The following is a 24,879-nucleotide window of genomic DNA, read 5'->3' as shown; positions in this document are numbered from 1 at the left end:
TTTCTATTTGAGGCTTGCAAGACTTGCCATTTACTTTCATTGGAATTGGATCAGGATCACAGAGAAGTAATTCCACAGAAATACTGCCACACTGAAGGAAAGTTACTCTGTTTAATATATGGCTTTCAGTTTAAACCTGACAATTAGTGCAGCTGGAGGTTGAGTAATTACTCTGCTCAGTTTCAAACTGATGTTTGTATGCCTTGATGTCAGGATATTTAGAAATAGGCTGCAGTTTCATGAAAGTTAGGGTTGTCTGACATCTCCCTCCATCCCCCCTTGGACTCTGACTTCCTATGCTATTGCAACATGCCAAAGCAGAAATATGCTGGCTTCCCCTGCCTTCTGCATTGTCTGATGTCCTAGAGTATAACCTACTGGACAAATATTCATAGAATCATAGAATAGTTAGGGTTGGAAGGGACCTTAAGATCATCTAGTTCCAACCCCCCTGCCATGGGCAGGGACACCTCACACTAAACCATGTCAGCCAAGGCTGTGTCCAGCCTGGCCTTGAACACCGCCAGGGATGGAGCATTCAAAAACTTCTCAATGTTTAAGACTCATTTGCTAACATGTTCTATGAACACTATAGCAGGTGACAGTGAATAAATGCTTTGATTCTTTAGAAATCAGGAGTAAGTAGTCTGGTTTTGGGAGGGGAATGAAGATGAGGAACAGTTGCTACAAGCTGTTGTGATGCTCAATGCCCAGCTAGCAGAAGGATCAGAGCTTTAAATAACCCATGAGGTACATTGGCATCATGTGAGGAACCAGATTTCACATGTATCTGATCTCTGCTTCCCACAGCTACTGCCTGCAGTCACTGAAATGCTTCCAACTGCTTGGGTCACGTAAGATGCTGACAATTCTCTCACGTTTACTACAGGGCAGTGTGTAGATAACGTTTCCTTCACAAAGGACCAGCAGGGTTTGGAATATTTTCTATTTTAAACAGAAATCAGTGAGAACACCTATTTTTATAGTGTGTTTACCTTATTTTACAAGTGTCCTATTTGCTGAATCCGACAAACTTTATCTTTACGTTCATCTTTCTTATATTATTGTATTACTACTGTAGGTAAATGGTACTTGATGTAATTTTGGACTCAAACACCCATTGAAGTCAATGGAAGTCTTTTAACTGACAAAATGGAATCTGCATCGAAGTCCCTAAGAATAAAGGAGAGGCAAAAAAAAAAAAGGAAGAAAGGAATAGTGGTAATGTTCAAAAAACCCACAGAAGATTCTTGATGCTAGGAAGCAAGCAACCTGCAATGCTTGTTTATTCCAACCAGAAGAGAGCAAAAAAGAGATGTTACTGGGTGTCAAAGCTGAAGCTTTGCAGTGGCTGGAAACGATGGTGTGGCTGCCCCTGCGTAGCAGCTCTCAAGTAGGGAGGATGACGATGCACTCCATTGAACATGATGCCAAGCTGCTCTCATCCTTATGCTCCTTGCTTTTTTTTTCCCCTCCAGATTCCATATAAGTTGTCCGAAAGTACTTTACACCTGAAAGTGTGTTTTCATGTGTTGCTTTTAGTTGCATTTATTTTACTTGACAAACTTCTTATTGGTGCCCACACCTCTATTTTACATTAATTTCTCTTTTTGTTGACTAAACAGAGTAACTAACTGCTGCAGTTAGTAGTTCTTAGGTATAATTTTGATAGCTCTGAAGCAGTGCTGTTATTCTTAATGGAAAATATAATTTTATTGGGGTCTTCTGTCAGTGTAAGTATAAACAGGTCATGTTGATAATCTTGTAATAACATTTTGTAGATTGCATATCGATTAAAAAATAAAGTTGTGTTTCAAACTAGCAGTTTTGCCCCTCACTAGAAATTCATCAAGCTTGTTTTACATTTACTGTAATTAACCAGTTGTTTCGTGTCATCGAGTATTGCAATATATTATAACGAGTGGTTCTCAACTGCGTTTGAGTGGGGGACATCACTCCTTGTCTTAGGTAAAGCTAGGTGCAGAAAGCTGGGCATCTTTCTGCACTATATTCCATTAATGATCATTTATGGCAGGCCCTTTTCCTGCCTTACTTGTATAAGAGTAGTAGCCCAAAGAATACTCTTTTTTTCCCGTTGTATACTTCCTCTGATCTTTCTGGGATATTTGAATATAATGTAGCAACAACTGGTTTAAGACTTCCACAATTTTCAAAGTCTGTTCTTGAAATAAGCTGTTACTAGGGAAATAGTGGAATAAGGCAGAGAGATTTGTGTGCATTCAAAGAATGAGCTTAAAGTATAAAATAACCATACCGCGTGTCCTATGCTGCTGTCTCTGTAGCAAACCAGTCAGCTATTCTAGGAAAGACTGGGAAATACGGTTAATAATAATTTTCACTTTATTGGTGTTTTATCCTTCAGTGAGCAAATGGAAAGCTCTAGCAGAAGGCATCTAGCAGAAGTATAGTCCCCTTCCACAGCTTAAACAGTCTGCAGTGTTTAAAAGTATCAGTGAACAATATGATTTAGGTACATGAAAAAGTGAGATGGTAAATTGCTAGAATACAAGTTAAAACATGAAAACATTTATTTTTGGACTGTTTCCTTGTATGTGCTATGCATAAGATGTGCTATTTTATAGCCCTGCTCTTTCCTTAGTAAAAACAACCTGTAATTTTTTACAGTAACACTCATAACACATTTCAAGTGATGTTCAAGTTCCCTGCTGAAGCCTTACTGATAGAAATAAAAGAAAAAGCACTGGCTCAAATTCTGTTTTGCCATCCCACAAAACCCATGTGCTTAGGTATTTCTGCATGTGGATAGGTATAGTCTAGCATTACATTGTGTTGTGAGGGCCTTTTTGGTTTAATATAAAATAACATTAACCTCCATTTCCATATTCAACAATAAAAGTCTGAGGAGAGGAAATCAGAAGTGGGATGGATGTGCTGAGAGCAGAAGAGACCCATGGTGAGTGGAAGTAGTGGAGGTAAGAGGGAGGAGGCAAGGAGGGAGCAGGGAGTTGGGAGAAGGGCAGCAGGCAGAGCTTGTTTGGAAGCGGTAAGGAGAACTGCTGCCTCTCTAAGTGAAGGTGAAAAGTCTGCCTATAAATGGGACTGAAATAAAGGGGCAGTGAGGAACTTACGCAGAGAACTTCCCTTCAAGGGAAGGTATTGAAAACAAAGTTGTATCTGCACATGGAAACTGAACTGAATGCTCTCCTGGGGTTGGAATGAGTTGGAGTTGGGAGATGCTGAAGAAGGGGGAATATGGGCAAAGCGACCAGAGACACAGCACGGTGGCTGTGGGACTGATAGGGCACAGGGAGAGGTGCCTTACCCAAACAAGATGAGCTGGTGCCTGCTTGTGGTGTGGCACAGCCCAAGGCAGCTGGTTCTGCCTTCGTTTAGTATATGCTACCATTACCTGCCAAGCAGAAGAACTTGCTCAGTCTTGAGCATCCCTACATCACATCTGTATAGCTGTCAGTAATGGAACCTCATCTCCCTGGACAAGAAGATCTTGCTCGTGCAAGGGATCAATGATACAGTCATGCCAGAGGAGATGCAATGAAAATACCGAAATCCATCAGTGGAACAGGGAGGATTTAAAGCAAGAACTTGGACATTATCCTGATGATACCCAGAGGTAAGCTACCGCTGTAACCTTGTTGGACTGCTCTGTAGGAAGGGACCTTCATCCATCAAGTAATTTCTAATGTTGAGTAGATTTTGCTGTCTAAATGTAAGTACTGACACCAGGATTTAGATGACAGTTCATCTGAAATGGAGGAAGCCATCCACTGCCTGGAGAGAAAAGGTGACAGGCTGTTTCAGCCCCTTCATGCAAAGCCATTACTTGAGTATCTTTGCTACTAATTATGTGATTATAATGTCAAAAAGGGTGTGCAGAACATCTGCTTCAGGTAGATCTACACAAAAGGAGAGTTGGAGGAAAAAAAAAGGAAGGAAAAAAGAGAAGCATGAAAAGGTCAAGTATTAGGACAGGGGAGCCCAACCATGTTTGCTTAGAAAGATGACCTTGAGCAAATATTGGGGTCCTCACACAAATGCTTCCAAGACCTGATGCAGGTTAGTCTCCATACACCTGAGTTATTCTCTAGTGGTGTTAAACTGATATCAATTAGGCAGTAAAAAGAAGAACCTGATTGCTAAACTGTACTTCAACCTGACTCTCAAAGTCACCTGCTGGATTATTTCAGTGGTATGGTTGGTGCTGCAAAACCCACTGCTGGTGAAAGGGGCTGAGCTTTGCATTTGGTAATTTGGACAGGAATCAAGTCAGTCAGAGCAAATTGGCCTTGACCAAAACATGCTGCTCTGCTCTTATTTAACTTTGCACTAAAACTGCTGGACTTCTGCAATCATCTGCTTGACTATGAACTTCCAGCAGTGAGAAGGGGATTTCAACCACTGATGGAGAGGCCAAGATGTCAGGGAAAAGAATTAAAAGGCAATGAAAGCAAACCAGTTGACAAAAGAGGAGGAAGCTGGACTGGGGCTTTTCCTGGGGACACAAAGCAGGAGATTGGGGTCTCCCTGGGAAAAAGGGTACTATAAGCATCTGTATGCCATAGGTAAACATGGCAGGCAGCAAAGGAGGTGAGGGAGCAGGAGATGAGCGCTGAGCTGGGCACTGGCATGAGTATGGCAGAAAGCAGGGACAGTGAAGTGGCTGGTGGCTGCTGTTTCCCTATGAGGCTTTCTCTCCACATATGGTATTTGTATCAGGGTGAGTATTTAGGAAAGGCAAGCCTTATTTCTTCCTTAATTAGGCTTACTCATACTACACAAGTCCTTGGGCTTATCAAGGAGCTGAGATACACAGTAATATTCAGTATATTCAATCCATCAGGACTGCCATTTTTATATAGCAGTTTGTAGAGGTCAAAGCTCTTCTTATTCCACCCAGTGTCCTGAAAATCTGTAATTAAATTGAATTAGGGGACAGGTCTTTCTACAGTCCCTCTGATAAAGTGGTTTAAATGGTTTTGAAAAGGAGAGGCCCTTGAAGACGCAGGAGTTACACATGAACAATGAAAGAGGAACAAATCACTGGTCCCAGTGTTATCAGTCTCTGAACCCCACAGAAATGATGGAGCTTATAATAAAATCATGCTGTTAATAAAATTGGTTATGAGACTAGACTGCTGTATGAGTCAACAGCTGAAAACAAAGGGAGCATGTTAGAGAATACCTTTAAAATGAAATTACAGTTCCACCCCTGTCAAGGCATTTCCATGAGGACTGCAGGGATTCTGCAACCGGTTCCTCCTAAGAATGACTGCGTTTACTTGGAAAGAAGGGCAAGATGGTATTTGTAAAGCATGCCTGACACAGAATTCTGCAGTCCTGCGGTTGAGTAGCCGAGCTTCTCTACAGCAGCAATGCTGCATTTAAGCAGAAGAGGGCATTCCTTACCAAGCATCTGAGTTTGCTGAGGACTCCGTTTCTAGAGGGAAGGCATCTCAAACCGGTAAATTATAATATATATTTTTTAATGATTAATAAAGGTTCATCATCCAAAAATAAATCTTCTCTAGACATCGTGTACCAAGAGGAGTATAAATAATTACAAATTAAAACCTATCTAGTAAATGAATGTTTGAGGTGCCCTTAAGCAGCACTATCCTAAATGCTGACAAAACCCCTAAAAATCAGGAGGGTTTGAACAGCATGCTAATCTTCTCCATAGTTTGACTTCGAAAACTCTTGTGAGCTGTTAAAGCGACTGCAGTGGGGAGAGCCGGACTGGACTTTCATAAGAACCAAGTCTAATGAAACCTGGATGCTGCTCCCAACTGGCACTTAGGAGCTTGGGCAAAATATTTGGTGTGTCTGTGCCTCAGTTTCTTCTCTTAAAAGCGGGGTTATATTTAACAGAAACCATATGCATGAAAATCATGACAGGGCTGCACTTCGTACTGCAGGACACTGATACTAGGTTAAGATCACCAGTATCAAAGCTGGCCAGTCAGTATGATTAATGCTATTCACAGACAATTGTGGCTGCTCTCTCCCTGGCAGTGTTCAAGGTCAGGTTGGACAGGGCTTGGAGTGACCTGGTCTAGTCGAAGACATCCCTGTCCCTGGCAGTGGGTTGGAACTGGATGAGCTTTAAGGTCCCTACCATTCTAAGGTTCTATGTTTGAATATATTTTTCTTGTTCAGAGAAGACTGATTTTTTTCAGTGTACACCAGGCTTCCTCATGCTGCTCAGCTGACACTGCTCACAATGCTTGGATGAAAAGACACCTTCTATAGGAATCTGTAAAAGAAATTACATAAAGTATGTTGCTAGACCTCAGATGAAAGCAGATGTGCCTTGCTGTAGCATGAACCACACTCTGCAACCTCCCTGTGCAGTTTGGAAAGTTGTATTCCCACTCCCAGTGTTTGCCTTCTCTGCAGAGATAGCTGTGTACTATTAGGAGGCTTGGCCTGTTGTCCTTTTCATGAAGGGAGCTGACACGCTGAGCTTGGTGACAGGAGTTTTGGTGTTCACTGGCAATACAAAGGATATCAACAAATACAAAGGATAACAACAAATACAAAGGATAACAACAGATGGGATATATCCACAGTGCCTTGTGCTGGTGGGATATGTTAGGTATATGCAAATACAGAGACATGCAGTCAACCTGAAATGCAGGTGAATACCATTTGCTTTGCTCTGCAAGTTTTAATGTGGACATAACCAAAGTAACTCAACCATTACCTGAAACAGCTGAGGTGTCCTCTGGTATCAAGCTCCCCAACCTCTCTTTCTTTTTTGAAGTTAGGCATAGAAATTGCACCGATTGCAGGGCACTTTGTAATCTCTAGATAAACAAAGGGTGGTAGAAGGCAGGGAACTGATTTATAAAGTCCTTCTGCACTTCCACCTTTCTAAAGCTGCTGTGCAGTGTGCTGGCAGATAGATGGCTCAGCATCAGGTTTATCTGCCTGAGTAAGTCGCAGACAGTTGCAGGATCACCATCTGCAACCTCCAGGGCCCAGTGAGATCCTCAAGGCTGCAGTCATCTCTGCTAACACGACAGGACCCACCAGACAGGAGAAGAATAATGACGCTCATGGCATGCACCATCCCAGGCAGTTTCAAATAAGCACCATGCTTTAAAAATAAATGCTTTATCACTTAAATTATTCTATAAACAAAGCAACATGAGGAAAAGGCTTGCCTTACAGCTCATATTCAGCTGTTCTGTATGCCCTGCATCATTGTGAGGAAAAAGCAAGCCTTTTCTTCATGATGATGCAGGGCATACAGAACAGCTGAATATGCAACTGCTGTTCAATTCAAGACCCAGACAGTGTCACTAAACAAATTTTGTTGCAGAGCAAAATTACTTCAATAGCAAATTGCATTTGTCTCATTCGTGAATATGCAGCTTACAATATTATTGTGGATGTTGCTTCTTTGTTGTGGTTGTTGTTGTAGGTGTTAGTCTAGTTATATAATTAAGGGTCTGTCAGTATTTTCATTACAGTCTTTTCATTTTTAGGATGTGTAAGTCAGCCCCAAAAATTAAAGCTTAATGGGTGAGCTGCCACATGCCAAACAGCACTGTACCAACACAGCTATCTAAAAATTGAAAGGAAAAAGAAGGGGAAAAGAAGGGAAAAAGAAGGAAGAAGAAAAGATGGCGTTTCTAGGTTCTCAGAATCATAATGGTAACACCAGTCCACATACAGAAGATGTATAAAGACCAAAGTGTATATTCTACATATATGAGATTAATGAACATTTTTCCAGATGAGCAACTGTGAAATTGGTAGATCTCTGTATTAACATGTGAACAGATTGCTGCAAATGTAAGCAATAATTTGTGTAGTTGTACCAGATTGCTGCTACTTAACTGGTAGCTTCAGCTATCTTCCTGTTTATGGGGTAATAACGACTTCAGAGTTTATTAAAGCAAAATAATATGCTTTTGTCGCCAGCTTTCCTAGGTGTATTGTGGCACCACGGGTAACTAGTTCTCCAGACAAAGCCTCCTTTCCCCTATGCTCATAAGCTGAAGCTTCGGGGCCTGAACTGCAAACCGGGCCCCTTGGCGGCCTTAAGCTTTATGCAGCGGCAGATCCCTCTCTTCAGGCTCTGAAAGAAGAAACCAGCATTTAGTAACCATCACCCGGGTACCGTGGGGTGTTTCAGGGCAGAGAGGACAAGAGAGCCCACCAAAGGGAATGAAGGCAGAAGGGCCGAGGAGGGCCTGGGCGGGGCCGGCAGCGGGTAGGCCGCGTTCCCGTGGCAACGGCGCCATAAGGCGGGAGGGCGGCTGGAAGGGCGGTTGGCCGGCCGGCAGCATGGCGCATGCTACCCCTGTGGTGAGCTGCGATGAGGCTGAGCTCCGTCCCGTCCCGATATTGCCGGCGGGTACCCAGGGCTCAGGGGCTGTGAACGGCTCGGCGGGGTCTGGCTGCCCCTCCGTGTGGGACAGAGAGAGGCTGGGGCCAGGATCCTTGGCCTCCTGCCCCCTGGAGGCGGTGGTGCCCAGGAGGAGCCCCCCCCAGCTTTTCCCTTTGCAAGGCGTTATTTTTTAGGCGGTGGTGGTTTGAAAAAAGCGTTTTGTAGGCAGAAGCATTGTGGCAGGTGTTGGTGCGATGTGCTGGGTAGCTTCAGGCGTGGAGGGATGCTGTGCAAGCTTAGAGGTGGCAAGGAGAAAGGTGGTGGTTTTTTGCCCCCTCCGGGCTTCATCTTCTGCTGCCTCTCCTTAGTGGGTACTTGAGAGGGTGCTTCACATGACAGTAATCTCAGGGAAGCCTTGGAGGCTTCACTTTAAGACTTGCTTTTGGCTTTTGCTTTCCCTGCCATTCCACTGGAGTTTGTTTACCAATGGTGCTGGCAGTTCCAATGTGGATGGCCTGGCAAAAAAAGCTGTGTGTGTGAAAGCTGGAGTACAGTAACATCTGCACTGTGACCATTCCTCTCTAGTTTGGAAATGTAGTGTTTGAATTGTACAATCTCTATGTATAGTTTTCATATACTGTAGTGGATGTTCTTAACTGTAGCTTGGCCATCCTGGGGAGAGGAATGGGCCTGTTGGAAGATTTCAGTTCCGTTTTTCTTCTGGATTAGTAATGAAGGCAAAGCATTTGCCATTCAGACTAGTCAGCGCTACTTAGTGTAGTGGTGCAAGAGTAACTATTTGTTTTCTCCTTATCTTCCTAGTATCCTGAAATGTGGGAGAGTTGGAGATCTCTAAGCTCCCATAAGAAAACATACATGAGTATGGTTATTTTAAAGTAGCGCTATGTTAATGCTGATAGCTTTTTGCGAACAGTGTAACTTGTTACTTCTTAATAACCTACAAGGTTTTGGGTTTTGTTTTTGTTCTTTTAAACAAGCTTTTTATCATCTTCAGTTTAGCACAGCTTTAGAGCAGTAAAATATTAATTTGATATTGTTAGGAAAATATAAATTAATATCCTGGAATCTTAACTTCTGAGGTGTCCTGAAAATCTCAGCTTCGTCTTTCACCTTATGTAGGCTGTTCTGGTGGTAGTGATAGTCAGTTTAAACTTTACCAGTTTAAATTGCTAAAAGCTTATTTTACATTTTGCTGTCTTCCAGCTCATGTCTAGACCTGTTGTCTAGGTCTGACTAGAGGATCAGGATTTAATCACTGACATGAGCGGGGCTCCTGCTGTATTATAAGATGAATGATATGTATTGAAAACTGGAGCATTAAATTTTCCATAGCTAAATTATTATACAGCATCAGACTGTTGCCACAAAGAAAAAAGTAAACTGTCTCCGATTGCTTGCAGGTTGCTTTCATTGTGTTTTTGGTATAATTGGCACATCTCAGTTTTAGTAGTTTGTGTTGGTTGGTCTTTAAGTTAGGTGTGATGACACTAGAATGATACAATTTTAAACTGGCATTTTAGATGTGCTTTTTTTATTGCAAAACAATATGGCACAGCAACTGTTTTTGTAATATTTCTAGGATTTCTTAAGCATTACTGTAGCACAGAAACCAATAATTTGAGGCTTGAATCCAGTATTTTTCCAGGGATGTTGGATTTAAAAGAATGAATGGTCTTGCATACCTGTGCACTTGGGAGTATTCAGTTTATTACACTGCTCTGTTCATGTTCTTCAGTTTGTAACAGTAGCTTTTACAGCAAGATTAGATTGGTGCTGTCATTTCACATGATTTCATGTTCATCTTAACTTGAAAATATTTTTATTTTCTTAAACATAGGCCAAACTGTATAAGTCTGTTATTGAAGATGTGATTGAAGGTGTGCAAGAACTGTTTGCAGAGGAGGGTTTAGAGGAATGGGTTCTCCAAGACTTGAAGCAGGTTTGTCGGATTTCCCCGCATTAATAGAAGTTGTGTATTTTATTTTTTTCTCTTGGGATGGTGCATCTGACCTTTTGTTTGCCCTCTAAAACATGAGTATTTTGTCCTAACTTAAAGTTACAAATATCCTGTGAATGATGTGTTGGGCTGCTGGAAGTCAGAATTCAGTGGTGGTTGTCACTATGTTTGTTGGATAGAATCAGTCGATTTACTCTTGGAAAAAACAGGAATATGTGATGATAATTTTAGCTGTGGTTTGTTTTTAAAGCTGATGTCTGTTGATCTTAATAATAATCTTTCTGCAGCGTTGGGAAACCAAGGTGGTGCAGTCTAAAGCAACAGAAGGCTTCTTCAAGAATAGCCACCATTCTCAACGGTTTACCCTGCAGTTGCCACAGAATCTTCACCATGTTCTGCAGGCTTCAACAGGTCAGATGTTGTTGATTACAACAGATGCAATTTAAGAATCACTTAGTGATTCAGAAATCTTTTTGGAAGACTTGAAAGTTGTGGAATAATCTTGATTTATGATGCTTATGTATCCCTGTCTAGCATGATGGGGAATGGTAATTATTTGAAAGCAGAATTTTACCAATAAAGGACAAGTTTGATAAACTAATATAGTTCTTTCTACATGCTTGTAATCTGCTATTTATTTTCAGTAGCAAAATTTGAAGTGTGTTTTAGCTACTTCTGCAGTCCAGAAGTGTAATTGCAAATGTACCAGTAGGGTTAAGCTTTCCCTTCCCCTTTTGATATATGGCACGATGTGTGCAGAGGTTGTATACCATATTTGTGCCATGCAGCTCTGATGTTGTGTTGGGAGTTTAATAACGTTCTGCATTTGTTTAAATGTAATCCCTTGCTCAAACAGAAAAGTGTGTTTTTTGTTTGCCTCTCAGTTAGTTCTCCCAAAAGCAGTATTCCCTTTGCAGAGAAGTACTTGACTTTCACACAGCCTCTCACATCAGGGCCTATCAGTCTCAATTAAGTCCAGCTGACCACTGTGGTAATGTTGTGATAGACTGTAATGCTTAGCTAAGGTTTTTCCCAGTGAGGAGCCATTAGCTCTTCTCCCGGTAAGGACAAATAAACACAGAATCACGAGATGATTTAATTAAAACCTGTGTTGTAGTGCACTTCAGGGTTAGGCAGGGACTCACAATCTGGGTTTTGTGGTTTTATTTTTTTTTTTTTACAGTCTTTATAGTTGAATGGGCTGGTTTTGGAGACAGATGTTTTACTTATTCCGTCTGGTTAAAGGGAGTATACTTTTGAGTTTGTTTGCTATTGGAGGCTTTACATTTAATGAGCTTTGCTTTGTTACTCCTTGTTTTTGGAAGAGCAACACTAAGGCAAAACAATCTGTTGAAGCCAGTGAAATTTTTATTTGTTGTTTCATTTTTTGTTTTGTTTGTTTTTTTTTTAATGGAATTTGAATTGTTCCATGGCTAAGAATTTTTCAGAGTAGTTAGGATTACTCAGTTGTTTGCTTCTTGAAGCCTGGTAAAGTTTTTCCTTTGGTTTATCTTCACTGAAGTCAGTATTGAGTGCTTTTGAAAATCCCACCCTAGTGTTTCTACTATTAGCACTATTGGATTTGCTATAGTGCAGAAAAATACTCGCATACTTTCCCCTTGTTTACAAGGCAGTACATTTTATGTATGCATTCTTGGTCATGTTAACATGGTGGTATTGCACATCTATCCATGTAATTGATAGCATGTAGAAATGGCATGCTTAATTTTTACAGTGCAGCTTAAGCAGATCAAATAGTTATAATAAATATTTGTCAAACAAACAAACAAATCTCCAAGACCAGCTTTTAGTAAAATATAGGTTTTGTAAGTTCAGGGTATAATATTTTCCTCCCTCAAGTACAGCATAAGCTTGAAGCAGCATAAAGGGAAGTATATTTAAGAGCCTTACCTCGATGTGCTTGTTTGCTGATCTAATGAGTGTGAACTGAAATCAAATTGCTTTAGTTTCAGCAGTCCTTGCTGTAAATTACTGAAAGATCAGCTGTGTCTGAAAAATTAACATTTTTATATTTTTTGTTCTTATAGCTTCTTTTGTCATCCCAACTGCCAGAGGTTTTCAGCATTTTACAGCAGTAGACCCGGTATGTAGCTGTAGTGATGTTTTCTTTCAATTTTGATTATTCTGAATTCTAAATGATTATCAGTTGTCAATAGGCTTAAGGGGAGGCAAATATTAAATATTTTCCATGTATAGATCTTCAGAACAGCATTTAGGGACTGAAAAACTAGCATTTCTCATGATTTCACCTGTCCAATATGGCACAAGAGCAGGAGTCCTGCTGAGAGAGACTAAACAGCTAAGGAAACTCGTTGTTGCTTCTAGTCCTTTTAGTTACTTATTTTTTGTGAAAACCATGCAAAAATTAGGAGTCTGCAGAGAGAGAGCTGTAACTTTGCTGCTTCTATTTGAGCAGTAAAAAGGGATGGGATATCTACCAGTTGGTTTTGCAAGCAGTGCAGCCAGAATTGTGTTGGAAGAAGTGGCTGTGTGTATTTAGCCCATAGGATGGAAGTGTAGTAGTGGAAATACACATCTACAGATCCTTTTTTTAATCACTGGGTGTTACAATAATTCATGGTTGGGATATCCTAGTACTAGTGAAGCTGCGAGCAGCATTATCTATGAGATATAGAAATCACCCAGAAGACAATGGATGTTTTTAGAGTTGACAGGTTCTAAACTCTGGGCATGGCAAAATTTCTTTAGGGACAGGCTATTAACTGTCAGAGCTTGATGAATTTACTGAGTGCCTCCTGAGCCTCAAGCTAACTAGCTTGCCAAGCTGAAATATAATACAGAGAAGATGTTTGTGTAATGTGCAATTTTCCTGATTTAAAAACTCGAATTCCCTGGAACAGCTGGTTTGAAAGGGAGATGTATATCCAACTCCACTTTTCAGGATTAAAAATGAATGTGAAGTGACTTCACAGGCTTTGTCAAGGAAACTGTGCTGTGTGGAGTAATGCATAAGGTTAGGATAAAGTGGCTCTGGGTGGAAAAATATCTCTGGATGGTGTGTACATTGAAGGGGTAGAGGAAAGTGTTCTGTTAACAAAAAAGAATTGTGATAATTGGAAAATAGGAAATACTTGGGACAAGTTATTATCCTATCAATATAGAATGCTCTTTACATGTCTGAGTTTCAGAAGTCTGAAGCAACTCTTCAGTAAAGATGATCACAAAAAGGCCCTTGTGATGTTTCAGCTGGTTATGTTATGTGTGACATCTAGGGCCCTAGGAGATAAAGTATGCACTATTTCTTAATGAAGCTCTTGTGTATCTAGGGTGCTTCACGAGCAGGTGCAACTCTTACTCACCCTTCGGGTATTGCTTATCCTGTACATGTGCCAGCTGGAGTGATGCTACAGACAGCATCTGGTAAGATTAAGGAGATGTAAAATGTTACAGCGTGTGGACTGTATGTGGGTAGTGAAAGATGGTGCTGAGAACAGTAGATAAAACAAATAGGAAGTTAAAAACATAGGTGGGTGGATCTATTTATCCTCCACTTTTTTTTGCCATTTGTGTTTGTGATTGCTGCATAGGGAAGTAATAATGTTGGTTAATTAGTGTCTCAGTTTTGCACACTTGCATGTTAGTTAACATGGGTTGCCAGGTTACTTTGTTTTACAATTGCTCACAAATGTGCTCGTTTGTCAGTCTGGGCACAGGTATGTCCTCGTATATGAGAGACAGTCTTCCCTTCTGGTGCTTTGGAATCAAATTGATTTCTTATTCAAATAAAATCCAGTCATTCATTAACCTTTTTGCTTACGCTCTTTTGTTGATAAAACTGCCTGTAGTGCTAGTACAAAAATGTGCTTGTACCGCTTAGGGTGTGATGAGTGGAAGGCTTATTTCTGTCATAGATTGACTCTTCTCTCCAACAGCTGTTCTTTGATGATAACTTATGTCTCTAGATACCTATTTGAGTTATAATCATTAAGGTTTGGAGACTATAGGCTGATATGAGTGACTGTGTGTAAGCATGTCTGTGGGGAAAATAATTAAATGAAATTGGGAAGTTAGCTCTGGCATCTCAATTCTAACACTGATAAGAATAACTCTAATGATTAAATTTGGGGAAAGTACTGCTTTGTAGTCATCCTGTTTCTCATTATTTGCCTTCATGTTTGCTATTGGTAATTAGGGGTAACAGGACAGTGACCTGGATGAACCTGTAGTTTAACCTGTTGAAGCAGTTTGTAACCCTTCTCTTGTAGGGCACCTTTATAAGGTAAATGTGCCTGTTGTGGTCACGCAGACCACAGGAGATGTGAATATTCTCCATCATCCTGTTCAGCAGACGTATCAGCCCCTTGGGCAGCCTTCAGTTCTGCAAGCCAATGTTGCCAGTGTTGCACAGGTGAGTGATGTCACTTGTGAAAAACGCACAGCATCTTCTGCTGAAATACTGCAGCCCCAGGACACTGCTGTCCAGCACACCATGGTTTTTCAACCAAGTGTCATGGAAAAAAACAACCTGGAGAAGTCTGCCGATACATCTTTGGTCCAGCAGCCCTCTGTGAGTCAGCAGCAGCTTCCAACTGATGCAGCATTAAATCAGTGTGCAGACTCAACAGAAAAATCCCAGCATGGGAGTCTTCACACAGCTGTGTTTACTCCAGAATCCTCCAACGGGTTTTCTCCTGCTGAATCCCTGGCAAACAACTCGATCAGTGTGCCGTTGGATGTGAAGGAGCAGTTAGACATTCAGCTTCAGGAGTCAGAGCACGAGCAGGTGTCTGATGATATCATTGACCGGATTATCATGGGCAACAGTTTGGATGATGGCTGTGTTCTGAAAGATCAGGACAGAATTGCTTCCTCTGACAAGGTAAGACCTTGTATTTCTCAGCTGGTGAAAATACATCCATTGGAGATAGTTGGTTGAAGTATCATGAGAAATGTGGCAGAGGGGTTGGAATCAAATGATTTTAAGGTCCCTTGCAACCCTAACCATTCTGTCATTCCATGTGATCTTGAGCTTGTTTTGTGTAGCAGTAGCTGTTGACTTTTACATTAAGAATTGTTCACAAATATTGCTGAAATACTGGGATTGATGAGAATGTCAATCTAAATGCAAAAAGTGGAGTGGATTGATATAATGTATTTACTTAGACTTGCTGACTATTTTGGGGGATTAGAGTGGGGGTCTTTTTTGTGTGACTGAGCAGACATGGATGACCCTTTGAGAGCTCCTGTGTCATTCTGACACTGAATCTGTGTATGGATACTGCCCAGTTGTGGGCAAATTGCCTTGCATTTTCACCTGGAGTTAGTTTTAAGTTGTGTGAAGAGCATTGAGAATGCATATTAAGTATGAAAAGTCAGATTTGATATGTGAAAATCTGCTGGAAGGAAATGTATTTCCGAGGGGGGAATCCTAAACAAACTAGAATTCAGATCAAGCTGTGAGAAAAACTTGAATGATTTTAATTAATAAGCCACTTTCTTGACCTCATCTAATTTTTGTTCTAGAAATTATTTGCAGATGTTTGAAGTTCAGGCTGGTTTGCTGACTTTGAGTTGTAGTGCTTAGATGTGATTGAAGCAAATTTATTAAATGCAAATTTAATAATGGTAATGACAAATGGCTGTAAATTGAAAGAAAGCATGTTCTGTTTCTCATCTGAACTTTGATGGCAGGATAATGAAGACTGTAGTAAGAATGGAAGGTCAAAACAAAGTGTGTTTTTTTTTTTTCTTGAACTAGAAAGTGTATATGGAGGAGAATTAAGTGCTACGATAAAAATTTAATGAGAAACTAAAGATGGCTGAAAGCTTAAGGACCTTATATGCTCCTGTGAATGCTCTGTTTAGGAATTCTAGCACTTTTATGAACATTAACTTGAAGTACTGAAATACTGTCTCTCTCAGCTTCTTATCTCTTATTTAAACAAAGCATTTTGATTGAATTGAGGAAGAGGGGTGAGCTCATATTGACTTCTATCTCAGAAATGAAAAATGCTATTTTTGGGGGTGGGGAAGTAGTTTATTTCATTTTGGGGGGTTGGTTTTGGAGTTTTCTTTGCAATAGAAATTCTAAAGGCCTGCTCTATCAACTTCTTAAGTTGTTTGAGTAGAATACTGTTTAAAGGAAACTAGGAAAATGTCTTTCTGTATTGCTGAGGAATATATGGCATGGATTCCATTTAAGCTTAAGTGTAAGAACAAGATTTGCAAATGTACTCAGGGTTTACAAGAAGGCCAGGACTTGAAACTCTCATTGCCCCAGTTTTGTTACTTTATTAACCAAAAATCTCAGGCTTTGAGGCATTTAAACAATGATAGCTATGTGGTGTTAATTCACAAGCTGTCTCTGGTCTGTTTTCTTCCTGTCAGGTGGAATCCACTGTGCAGATGGAATCTAATTTACAATCAGAGAAGGATATCTGCAGTGACATTGAAGGCATAATTCAGCTAGATGGTACTGGTGATGCTTCTCCCAAGAAAGAAATACCACATTCAAAAGATAGGGAGGAGAACAAATTCATTGGTGTTGAATCGGAGGATCTAAAAGTTCTGCATGATGAGGATGATGAAGAATGTTGCAGTACTTTGGACACAGAGTCTAGCAGCAGTGGCAGTGATAGTGAAGAGCCCCAAATAGATATAGTTGAGGAGGTAATTTACTTTTAAGCCTTGTGATGCACAGTATGATAGTATATCCATCTTGACTGTTGAATTGTTTGACCCAGCCTGATTCCTGGTATGTGTAATGCAGAGAATGCATAGTTAAGTTCGATACCTCTTGAGATAGAAGGTACTGATGAGAAGTTATTTGAGCTCATTCTGAGGACTGTGGACAAATGAAAGAGATATTGAGAAGTCATTTGTTTATTGGATGAATTAAAATACTTATTGGATGAATTAAAGTTCAATAGTAAAACGCTGGCCTCAGTGGAATGGAGTTCTGCTTTTTAGTTAAGACCTGGATACAAATCTAGGTTTCTTTCCCTTCTGAAGGACCCATGGGATTAGACAGAGAAGAGGACAATGTGATACAAGCACATAATGTTTCCTAGGAAAAGGGTTTCCTTGATGATGTGCAATTTTGTATTCTGGAGATTCACAAGAGAACCAACTCCTAGCATCTGGACTTAAAATGAATGCTAGCTGATTAGTAGTGTTCCAGTTACTGGGGTCAGTTTTGTTAGTTAGCAGTCTTGCTTTTTGACCTGTGTTTTTTGTTTAGAGTGTTTCTGAGGATGCAAGCAAGTAAAGATGCTTATAAATTAGCTCTGTACAACATGGTCTTTATAACCTCTAGGTCTTTATTTTTTCCAATGGTAACCTTTATTCTAGGTGTGTTTAATGTCAAGTATATTCAGTGCTATTCTTAAAGAAGGTATAACATATGATTTTAATCTCTAGGACCCCTTAAATTCTGGTGATGATATCAGTGAACAGGACATTCCAGACTTGTTTGACACCGACAATCTGATAGTTTGTCAGTATGACAAGGTAAAGTATATAGCTCTATTTTTGATCCTTAATTATTCTAAATAATATCTTCAGCAAGTCCATGGTCTACTGTCAGTGCCATTTAAAGGAAACCTGATGCTGTAGTAACTGAGTGTTTAAATTACATGCTCAGCTGACAGTAAGCTGAAGACTTACCTGCTGTTTTCTGAAATGAAGATAATCAATGGGTTCATAACGGCCTATTAAAGGAAAGGGGACCAAACACTGCAAAACAAAGATTTGGGAAGCAGCAAAAGCTTATGCATTTCCTTAACTTTTAAGTAATATCAACAGTACCATGGATGCATGAGTCCATTTGCAGCCACGGATTAAGATCTTCAAAATGGGTAACAGAAAGAGGAGTACATGTACTTTCTTCTACATTTCTTTGTCTTTGAAGTGCTCACTGAGTTTTTCCTACCAGAATTCTTTTATTTGAAAAACAAAGAAGTTAAGGGCTATTTTGTTCTCCTTCATTTTAATGTTTAAAATTCAATCTTATTTTGAACTCTTGAAGATCATATTAAAATTAGGAGTATTTAATTTGGTTTTGGACACTTATTTGTCAGTAGTTTAAAAGCTGACAAAACAAAGTCCATGTTTGATTTAGAACCAAATATGGACAGATATGTCTATAGGTTGCTTAACAACTATTGGCTTTTATTCTTTCAAAACTGACTAGTGATTTTTTTTTTTTAATGTGTGTTCACCTAGGCCTCCCTTAACAGTGTCTGTGTTTTAGGAAATAGTGAGGTGCGATGAGAATTATTAAAGTGTTACTGAAACGAGTAATTTGGGAAAACATGGTTAGAGAGATGTGTTTAGAAGATGCACCTGAAATGAAGCCTCAATGCTTGTGTTGCACTGAAAAAGTATGCAGGGTTTTTGAATCTGCTTAACTGAGTATATAAAGAATGCTTTTGGCAAAATTATTGTCTTGTTTATTTTTATCCCTCCTTTTTCCTTCTGGACTTGAAAATAGACTGATTAGAATCCAAGAAAATTTCTAGGGATGTTTAAAATTCCTTCTTTTAGTCTTAAATATTTTCTTCAGTATAGATTGTTTTGCAGGCCTTTAAAAAGAAACAATATGCAAACACTCTCTTTTGGGTTTGTGTGTCAGTATTTGCTTTTAAGCTATGTTTTCCTCCTTTGGCCTCATCCTAATGTCTGTATGCACACAGTACTGCTTTGCAGTGTGTACTGGAGAAGAAAACCACTGCAGTTTAGGTCAGCCATACTTGTTTGCAGGGTGCAATATATTTTGGGATAGATACACTCCATTATTGTCTTGTTTCCTGTCACACAGCTCCCTTTGCTTTGGGAGCTGGGGAGACACTAAGATTCAGGAGGTTGTTCCCTTGTGTGTTCAGTGACAGTGCTTCACATGTTTTGGGCTATCAGGATTTTAAAAGAAAATCAAGGTTTGTAAACCTTGCAAACCAAGTTGTGCTTAAAACACCCTCTTTAATGGATGGTCTAAGGTATGTATTTGGGGGGGGGTATTGATTTGTTTTTTTTCTGTCAGATACATCGAAGTAAGAACAAATGGAAATTCTACTTAAAAGACGGAGTGATGTCCTTTGGGGATAAAGACCACATTTTTTCAAAAGCCATTGGAGATGCAGAGTGGTGAAACCTCACTGAAGTACGTACTTTAAGGCTGTGGCACTATTCCCTTACAAACCTTCTGTGAAACAACTTGTCTTGTTTTGCCATAAAAAATAAAACCAGCAAAACAACAAAGCTGTGATAAAAATATGCACAAAGTGTTGTTAATACGTGCAAACTAAACCACATTATTCTTAGCTACTCAGTTATCTTCACTGTTCTTTTCTGATTATTTCATTACTTTTCTACACAAGAAACGTCATTGGAATAAGTATCTTTAAAGACTAGAATGCTGAACCTGTTTGTAATTCAAGAAGCTAGTGCAATAGTAACTAGCTAAATGTAAGTAAGTATCAGTTGTTGGTTTTCTTTCCATACATTTAAAAAAAGAGCTAAAGTATGAGTTGAAATATAAAAAAATATAAAACTACACTGTTGTTTGTTACACTAAGCATTTCTTTTCAAAGACTGCTGAGTTAGAATAAGAGCAGCATCTCTGCAAGTTTGAAACCTGTGGTTGTTTCAGCTGTGTACTTTTCTCTCCCCTTTCCTTCCTTCCTTGTTTATTTTGTTGTTGCTTTGTGGTTATTTGACTTCATCTTAAATACAGGTGCTTAAGATTTAAGTCAGGAAATGTGGATGGAAGACCTTTGAGCTCTCAGTATATGAGAATTGTTATTGTTTGTTCTATACCTTCAGTCTACTGAGATGCAGTGAGCAGTGAGATTTAACATTAAAATGCGATTTATTTTCACTGTCAATGCAAAATTGTTTAAGTTTGCTTCTGTACATAGCTACCACATTCTGGGACTACAGACCAGTAAGCTGTGAATGATACAAATTGTGTATGGTAATAAAATGTCATCTAATGCATGTTTCAAGCAGAGTTGTTTGTGTTCCCTAAATATAAACTTTGCTTAGAGAAGTGTGTTGGAGCCATACATGTGACAGTAGCTCATCCTGCCATGTGAACTGCATTCCTAGCAGTCCTTAATATTTTGTTTGTTCCTCTAGAAATAGAGGTCAAAAAAGTTCTCTGCCCATGTGTCTGGGCCATAACCCTTCAGAGCTACAGCTTTCTTCTGGCTAGCTCTGGTTCCTTGTAGGGCAATACTGGAAACTAAATGGTAAATCCTCAGCAAGGGTGACTTAGAGTGGAATACTCCTAGAATCATAGAATGGTTTGAGTTGTAAAGGACCTTAAAGTTCATCCAGTTCCAACTCCTTGCCATGGGCAGGGACACCTACTAGACCAGGTTGCTCCAGGCCCCATCCAGCCTGGCCTTGAACACTGTTGGGGATGGGGCAGCCACAGCTTCACTGGCCAACCTGTGCCAACCTGGCCTCACCGCCCTCACAGAGAAGAACTTCTTCCTAATGTCTAATCTAAATCTTCCCTCTGTCAGTTTAAAGCCATTCCTTTTCTCTTGTCACTACATGGCCTTGTAAAAGTCTGTCCAGCTTTCTTGTAGGCCTCCTTTAAGTATTGGAAGACTGTTACAAGGTCTCCAATGAGCCTTGTTTTCCTCAGGGTGAATAAGCCTAGCTCTCTCAGCCTGTATCCATCGCAGAGGTGCTTCAGCCCTCGGAGCATCTTTGTGGCCTTCCCTGGACTTGCTTGGGCCTCCCCTGTCCCTCTTGTGTTGGACAGTGCTACAAACAAGCACATGGCACCCCTTCCTCCTGTCTGCTTTTTTTACATCTGCTGAAAGAAGGCATCATGAGACAATTTGTTTTTCTCTGCTCCCTTAGAGGATGCAGAGGCCTTGAAGAGAAGGAAAAGAAGAGGTGGAGAGAAGGAATATATAAAAGAAATGGGGGAAGGAAAAAAAAAACACTTGTGCTGTGGCATAAGCAATTGAAATGCTTTCCTTGTGGGGTATGTTTTCAACAGCTATTGAGTTTCTTGCATGCTTTTTCTTGTTTTGGTTTTATACGTATCTGCTGCTTTCCAGTACCAAAGACAGGACACTGAACTACAGGCCCTGACCTGAGTGTGGCATTTCTTTTGTCTTTTATGTATCCTGGTGATGGCATATGAAGAATTGTGTATTTGGAGACAGTTAAAGTATTACCTTGTGTGATTTCTTTTTTCCCCATTCAGCTGACTTGCAACCACACTGGTGCTGTGCTTCAGACTCATAAATGCACAGGAAATGTAGCTGTTACTATATGATGGATGCTTTTAGATTTCAGTAGTCCCACAAGCTCCAAGGTGTTCATGCTCCATAAATGTATACATTACGAACTGTGAGACCACCTTCAACTGGGGCAGCTAGTGATGCTTCAGAAAAGACTGGAAGCAGAGGTAGTGCAGCACAGGAATCCATGGGGCATGAATGGATATGCACCTTTCACTGAGTACCACAGAGTCTCTGAATGTTGCTTCTGGAAACAGAACTTGGTCTTCTTAGTTGCTATAAATTGAAGCGGCTGAAGTGTATCTAATTTTGGACTAGTTTTGAAGATAGCTTTTTCCTCTTTGCAGCATCTTTCTACTTTGTGGTGTTAAGACTGCCTCCATGTTCTGAGCATCCTTATAACTGCTCATGCTCTCTCTCTCCCTGTCCCTTTTCAGACCTTGTTCCTCTGGGAATGGATGCTGAAATATATTGGAGTTAAATAGAATAGAAAAGTTTGATATAGACTGTGTAGACTGCGCATCTAGGATTGGAAGCATTTTTAATACTGATTTCTTAATTACCAAACTTACTGTAAGTTCTACAGATTGGGCGTTAGTTCTATTTTTCATCCTCTTTTGCTTTTTCACAACTCGTGTAATATTGGCAATGAAAATCCAAAAGGATGGTTTGCCATCTTTCCTTCTGGAGCTTTGCTAACAGTATGCATAGCTGGCTGTTGCTCCTGGCTAAAGATGACCTGCTTCAAAAGATGTTGCTGAAGATAGCTTAGCTACACCAGCAAGCATCTCCTGGGTTTTCATTTAGTTGTGTTTTCTGATGTAGCACCTTCTTGATATGAAGGACCCTTAATGTGGACTCTATCCAGTGTATTCCTGAGGTAGAAACTTTAGGGACTAGATTGGGGTTTTGCTCTTGTTATCTCAACCCTTCCCCTATTTGAGCAAATGGCTCCTGAATTCGTAGCACTGCACATCTTCTGGCTCCATCCAAACTGTGCTGCATAATATTCCTTGGGAGTTCTTGGAGTGTTTTTCTCAGTGGAGAGCTATGGGCTTTCTATTTGGCCTCCTGCAGCAGGACTGAGTTTTGTTTTCCATCTAGGCATATAAAAATTGCCCTGTATTTTGCTTCCAGTGATCTTGGATGGACATTGGCAAAGACTTAGAGCTTTGAACAGACACAACAAAATACACTGAAAGTCAGGAATTTTATACTGGAAAAAGGTGTTTCTTACTAAAATGTAAGCTCAGTTAACTAATTACTGTAGCCTATGAATTGAGTAATCAGATCAGAGTGCTTTTGATCTGAATAGTTTACATATTAATGTTTTTGATAGCCACTAACAGTTTAGCAAACACATTGCTGTAGATGTGATGGGAAGAGGTGTATAATACAAGTTGTGGTCATCCAAGATTCTTCAGTAAATGGCTGGATGAAACTTTACTCTAGAAAGAAGGTAAGTTTACAAAAGAAAATCAGATAGAATAACAAGTGTAACCTTTATGAGAGGCTTTAGACTGAATCTAAGTCATCACTAAAGTGTTGCTTTAACTTGCTCATTTTTTATATGTAAAAAATTTGAAGTATATAAATTTTGTTGTGTGTTTTGTGGTTTTTTTTTTTATTTGTTTTTGTTTTTTAGCTAGCAATTATTTTCTAAGTGGTAAATGTCATTCAACTTTCAGAAGGTACAAAAAGAAAAATGCAAAGAAAAAAGAAAAATATGAAATAAAATCTCATACTTCTTTGCTGTTATCTAAGCAGCATTGTGAAACAGGTACTCTCAGTTGTTGCTGTTTCAAACTCTTTTCTCTTGCATGTAGTTGCCTGCTAATGTTATGTGGCAAGTGGACGGGAAGGGTGGGCTGGTGAACTCTTGTCCTATTGAAAAATAAGGCAAGTAAACCACTTATTGCCCATTATCAAGATATGTCCTAAATTGTGTGCAGGATTCTTCCAGGTGCTGTCTGAATAAATTAGTCTTGAAAATCGGTTTTGAGGTAGGTGACAGAGAATCATAGAATCATAGAATAGTTAGGGTTGGAAAGGACCTTAAGATCATCAAGTTCCAACCCCCCTGCTGTGGGCAGGGACACCTCACACTAAACCATGCCACCCAAGGCTCTGTCCAGCCTGGCCTTGAACACCACCAGGGATGGAGCATTCACAGCTTTCCTGGGCAACCCCTTCCAGTGCCTCACCACCCTAACTACTAGTAAACAACTTTCTGCTTATGTCCAATCTAAACTTCCCCTGTTTAAGTTTTAACCCATTGCCCCTTGTCCTATCACTACAGTCCCTAGTGAAGAGTCCCTCTTCAGCATCCTTATAGTCCCCCTTCAGATACTGGAAGGCTGCTATGAGGTCTCCACGCAGCCTTCTCTTCTCCAGGCTGCACAGCCCCAACTTTCTCAGCCTAAAAGAAGCCTTAGGCCAGGTACACCTTTTTTCACCAGTGTCTTTAGTTTCTATTATAGTTAAATATCGTATACTAGTCCCATTTGCTTATCTGCTAAGCTAGGAACTGGCGCACACAAGGGGTGCATCCTATGGAATTTTTATTGATTGCTAAGCAGTAATTTTAAGTCTTCTCTCATCTTCATCTTGCTTTGTTCCTTGCATGTGTGAACTGTTGGTGGGTACAGCTGTGCTTACACACAGAGCTTATATACTGATTGGAAGCAAATATAATTTGCAGTGCAGTGTTTTGGCATCAAGAGGTGTGCTTTGGAGCGCAGATTTTTATTCTGTTGCTGTCACAGACTTGAAAGGACTCAGTTCAGAAGAATGGAAAAGGTTTAAAGTCATTGCAAAAAATACCATTTTCTTACATATCAGAGTCTGTGCTTTTGGTTCAGAACTGTTTGGCTGTGACTTCTGGAGTGAGCAAAGATCTTAGAGCTGTGTGCAAGGGAGGTATGTATTATACCAGCTGAGGGTCTGTCTTCAGATAACCATGAGTATCACCTACTGAATGTGATCTAAGATGCTGAAATTTCATCTACAAGCCCAAATAAAATGCATTTGCTTTACTTTCTGTGAACCATAAGCTGTCATATGTAGATCTCGTGTAACTGTACTGGTTTGATGAAATGTAAGCCCTCGTGTTGCTCCCTTCAGAGGCAATGTAACCAACCTGTCAAGGATAAGCAGCCTAAGAGGAGGCTTCATCTGCTGTTGCATGTTTTTACCCACAGGACTCTGATCTTTCCAGCAACTAAACCATTGCAGAATGGAGCCTCCTTAAGATGTTCCCGAAGCAGATTCCCACAGGGATCCTGCCTTGCATTCAATGCAGTCTGCAGCTGGTAATCCAG

General features: G+C 40.1%; 1 protein-coding gene across 5 annotated transcripts in view; it reads left to right on the top strand.

The window, feature by feature from the left end:
* STON1 (stonin 1) overlaps positions 1–20,302 on the top strand; it is a 44,487-nt gene extending 24,185 nt beyond the window's left edge. For 2 of the 5 annotated variants that reach the window (XM_061353539.1, XM_061353581.1), the window contains 8 exons: positions 10,197–10,298; positions 10,604–10,727; positions 12,365–12,420; positions 13,625–13,718; positions 14,564–15,177; positions 16,686–16,967; positions 17,718–17,807; positions 19,336–20,302. In XM_061353539.1, the coding sequence (XP_061209523.1) occupies positions 10,197–10,298; positions 10,604–10,727; positions 12,365–12,420; positions 13,625–13,718; positions 14,564–15,177; positions 16,686–16,967; positions 17,718–17,807; positions 19,336–19,443 (1,470 nt within the window). In that variant the 3' untranslated portion in view covers positions 19,444–20,302. The other 3 variants (XM_061353574.1, XM_061353549.1, XM_061353566.1) reach the window with 3 other exon arrangements.
* Positions 20,303–24,879: the final 4,577 nt, after the last annotated feature.

This window comes from Neopsephotus bourkii, unplaced genomic scaffold (assembly GCF_033783945.1).
Source record: "Neopsephotus bourkii isolate Nb327-2 ecotype Australia unplaced genomic scaffold, CSIRO-AGI_Nbou_v1 NB_71, whole genome shotgun sequence".
In the NCBI taxonomy this organism is placed as follows: domain Eukaryota; kingdom Metazoa; phylum Chordata; class Aves; order Psittaciformes; family Psittacidae; genus Neopsephotus; species Neopsephotus bourkii.
The sequence above is the reverse complement of the archived record's forward strand: the minus strand, read 5'-3'. Positions and strand labels throughout refer to the sequence as shown.